Raw genomic sequence first — 2,052 nt, forward strand, 5'->3', positions numbered from 1 at the left:
GCCTCGCTCAATGATCTGGAATCAACCACCTGCCTCGGAATATCCTGGGGTACGCGTATTTGCGCAGCGCATCAGAACTGCCATCATGGCGGCGCATGACGCTATCCTGGAAGCCCGCGTAAAGCAGACGCGTGCCGCCAATCGGCACAGGAGACCAGTCCCGTTCACGGAGGGCGACATGGTCTACGTATCCACGAAGAATATATCGTTTCCGAAGGGACGCGCGCGAAAGTTAATACCCAAATATATCGGCCCGTACATTATCGAGAAGGACTTTGGCAACAATTCGTACCGCATACAACTACCCGCGCGCCTGACCCAGCGTGGAGTACACCCGGTGTTTCACGCAAGTTTAATGCGCGTTCACGTTCCTAACGATGACCGTTTATTCCCAGGACGCTCGGAAACGCAGGTCGCAGACTTTGGCGAAGATGGTGGCGAATGGGCTATAGAACGGATCCTGTCCCATAAGGGTAAGGGACGTTCGGCCATCTTTGAGGTCAAATGGAAAGCCGGTGATGTCACTTGGCTACCTCTCGATCAGGTTGACGGTTTAGAACAGCTGAAGCTATACCTTGACGCCGAGGGTGTCAACAGCGTATCGGAGCTATCGGAAGGGACTGGTAGGCCGCCGATGGACGATCCACAGACATATGCCGGTGGAGTATCGTATCAAACGGTGACACACCCACCGTATGCGAACCCCAGACGGTTTCGGCATAAAAACCCCTCAAGACGACACTCCAAAGCTTCAAGATCCCCCAAACCAGACATCGACGTTATCCACTACATACACCAACTGCTCACCGACTTCGCTACCCACTACAACTCGGCTCCGATGCCTGACGACAACCCCGAAGGCGACGAGTTCATTCCGCTCCCCCGCGACGAGTCTCCGATGGCCGAAGACGCGCCGGACAAGATCACCGTGCCCAGCGCTACGAGCGCCAAGTCAGCCGTGTCGGACGACAATCACGGCTCGGGCAATCGTATCTCGAAGACGGCAACACCCGTTCACGATCCCTCAACCCGCGGTGATGAAGGAGACGATGAAGACGAGAGCACGCACGACGTTCAGCTCCACCCTGAAGTCCCCACCATGCTCGCCCGCTATAGCCCTCGCGACGACGCCTTCGTATTTCAGAAGTTCCACGAAGATGGGTCCAAGACGTGGCCCGCGTTCATCTCCATCCAACGCAAGGTTATTCGCGACTTCATCGAATTCGACGAGTCACTGCGCTCCGGCGCGGCGTGGTCGTACAATCACGTTCCGGCTGGGTATGAAGACCTCGCGAAGTCGTTCAACCACTATGTTCCACCTCGTATCGCCGCTTTCACGCTAGCGCAGCCTCATCGAGTTGGTGCAGGACTAAGCCCTCACGTCACGGGTCCGTCGCCGCGTACTATCATGGTCACGCCCGAGGTTCGGCGCGCCTCCGCGATACACAAGAAGGCACGCGCTCGCGACACCATACGCAACACACCCTCTACGTCCCGCGATTCGCGCGGATCTCGTTCCACGTCAGCTCCTCCGTCGAAGCCGTCCACCCCATACTCTCGCCCGTCTAGCCGTTCGACCTCGGATGCGGGATACTTCGACGACGAGCAGTACACTCAGCGCGTCGCTCAACGTGCTCTGGCCAGTTTGGCCGATGATGCAATGCGGCGCGACTATCTGCGGCGCGAGGCTATTAAGGAGCGTAAGGAGAAGAGACGCGCTCGGGAAGACCGCGACGCTTAGGTCGCATACGATGCCCGATTGGTTGGAACGGTGCCCGTCCCAGGAGGGCGGATGTAACGGAGCGGGTCTCGGCTTCGTCCCGTCCCGGGGCGCGACTGCCTAATCGGGTATCAGGGCGCCGTTACCCTCTGCCTCGGGCTAAGGGCATGGGCGCAGGGTTGGACAATTCTATCGTACATAAGGACTGCTCAGTCGACCTCTGCCTGTATCTTACTTGCGAGCATCGAACTACAGCTTACCCCTGTCTTTCTTTGAGCCCGAGTAACCGTGTGAACGCACCTCGCTGACTAAGACAGCTTGCCCGCGTCACA

At 58.1% G+C, this 2,052-nt stretch overlaps 2 protein-coding genes across 2 annotated transcripts; both read left to right on the forward strand.

Annotated features, from left to right (window-relative positions):
• Positions 1–283: 283 nt before the first annotated feature.
• On the forward strand, positions 284–526 carry PUNSTDRAFT_19667 (uncharacterized protein; the record flags this gene model as incomplete). Its single annotated transcript, XM_007389480.1, has 1 exon — positions 284–526. A coding segment is annotated over one exon (243 nt), but the record flags the coding sequence as incomplete, so codon positions are not given.
• A 312-nt stretch (positions 527–838) lies between these two features.
• Positions 839–1,741, forward strand: PUNSTDRAFT_48179 (uncharacterized protein; the record flags this gene model as incomplete). The annotated part of the gene is made up of 1 exon (XM_007389481.1): positions 839–1,741. One exon carries the CDS (start codon positions 839–841, stop codon positions 1,739–1,741), a length of 903 nt encoding a protein of 300 aa, XP_007389543.1.
• Between the last annotated feature and the right edge of the window lie 311 nt (positions 1,742–2,052).

Source organism: Punctularia strigosozonata (assembly GCF_000264995.1).
Source record: "Punctularia strigosozonata HHB-11173 SS5 unplaced genomic scaffold PUNSTscaffold_188, whole genome shotgun sequence".
Classification (NCBI taxonomy): domain Eukaryota; kingdom Fungi; phylum Basidiomycota; class Agaricomycetes; order Corticiales; family Punctulariaceae; genus Punctularia; species Punctularia strigosozonata.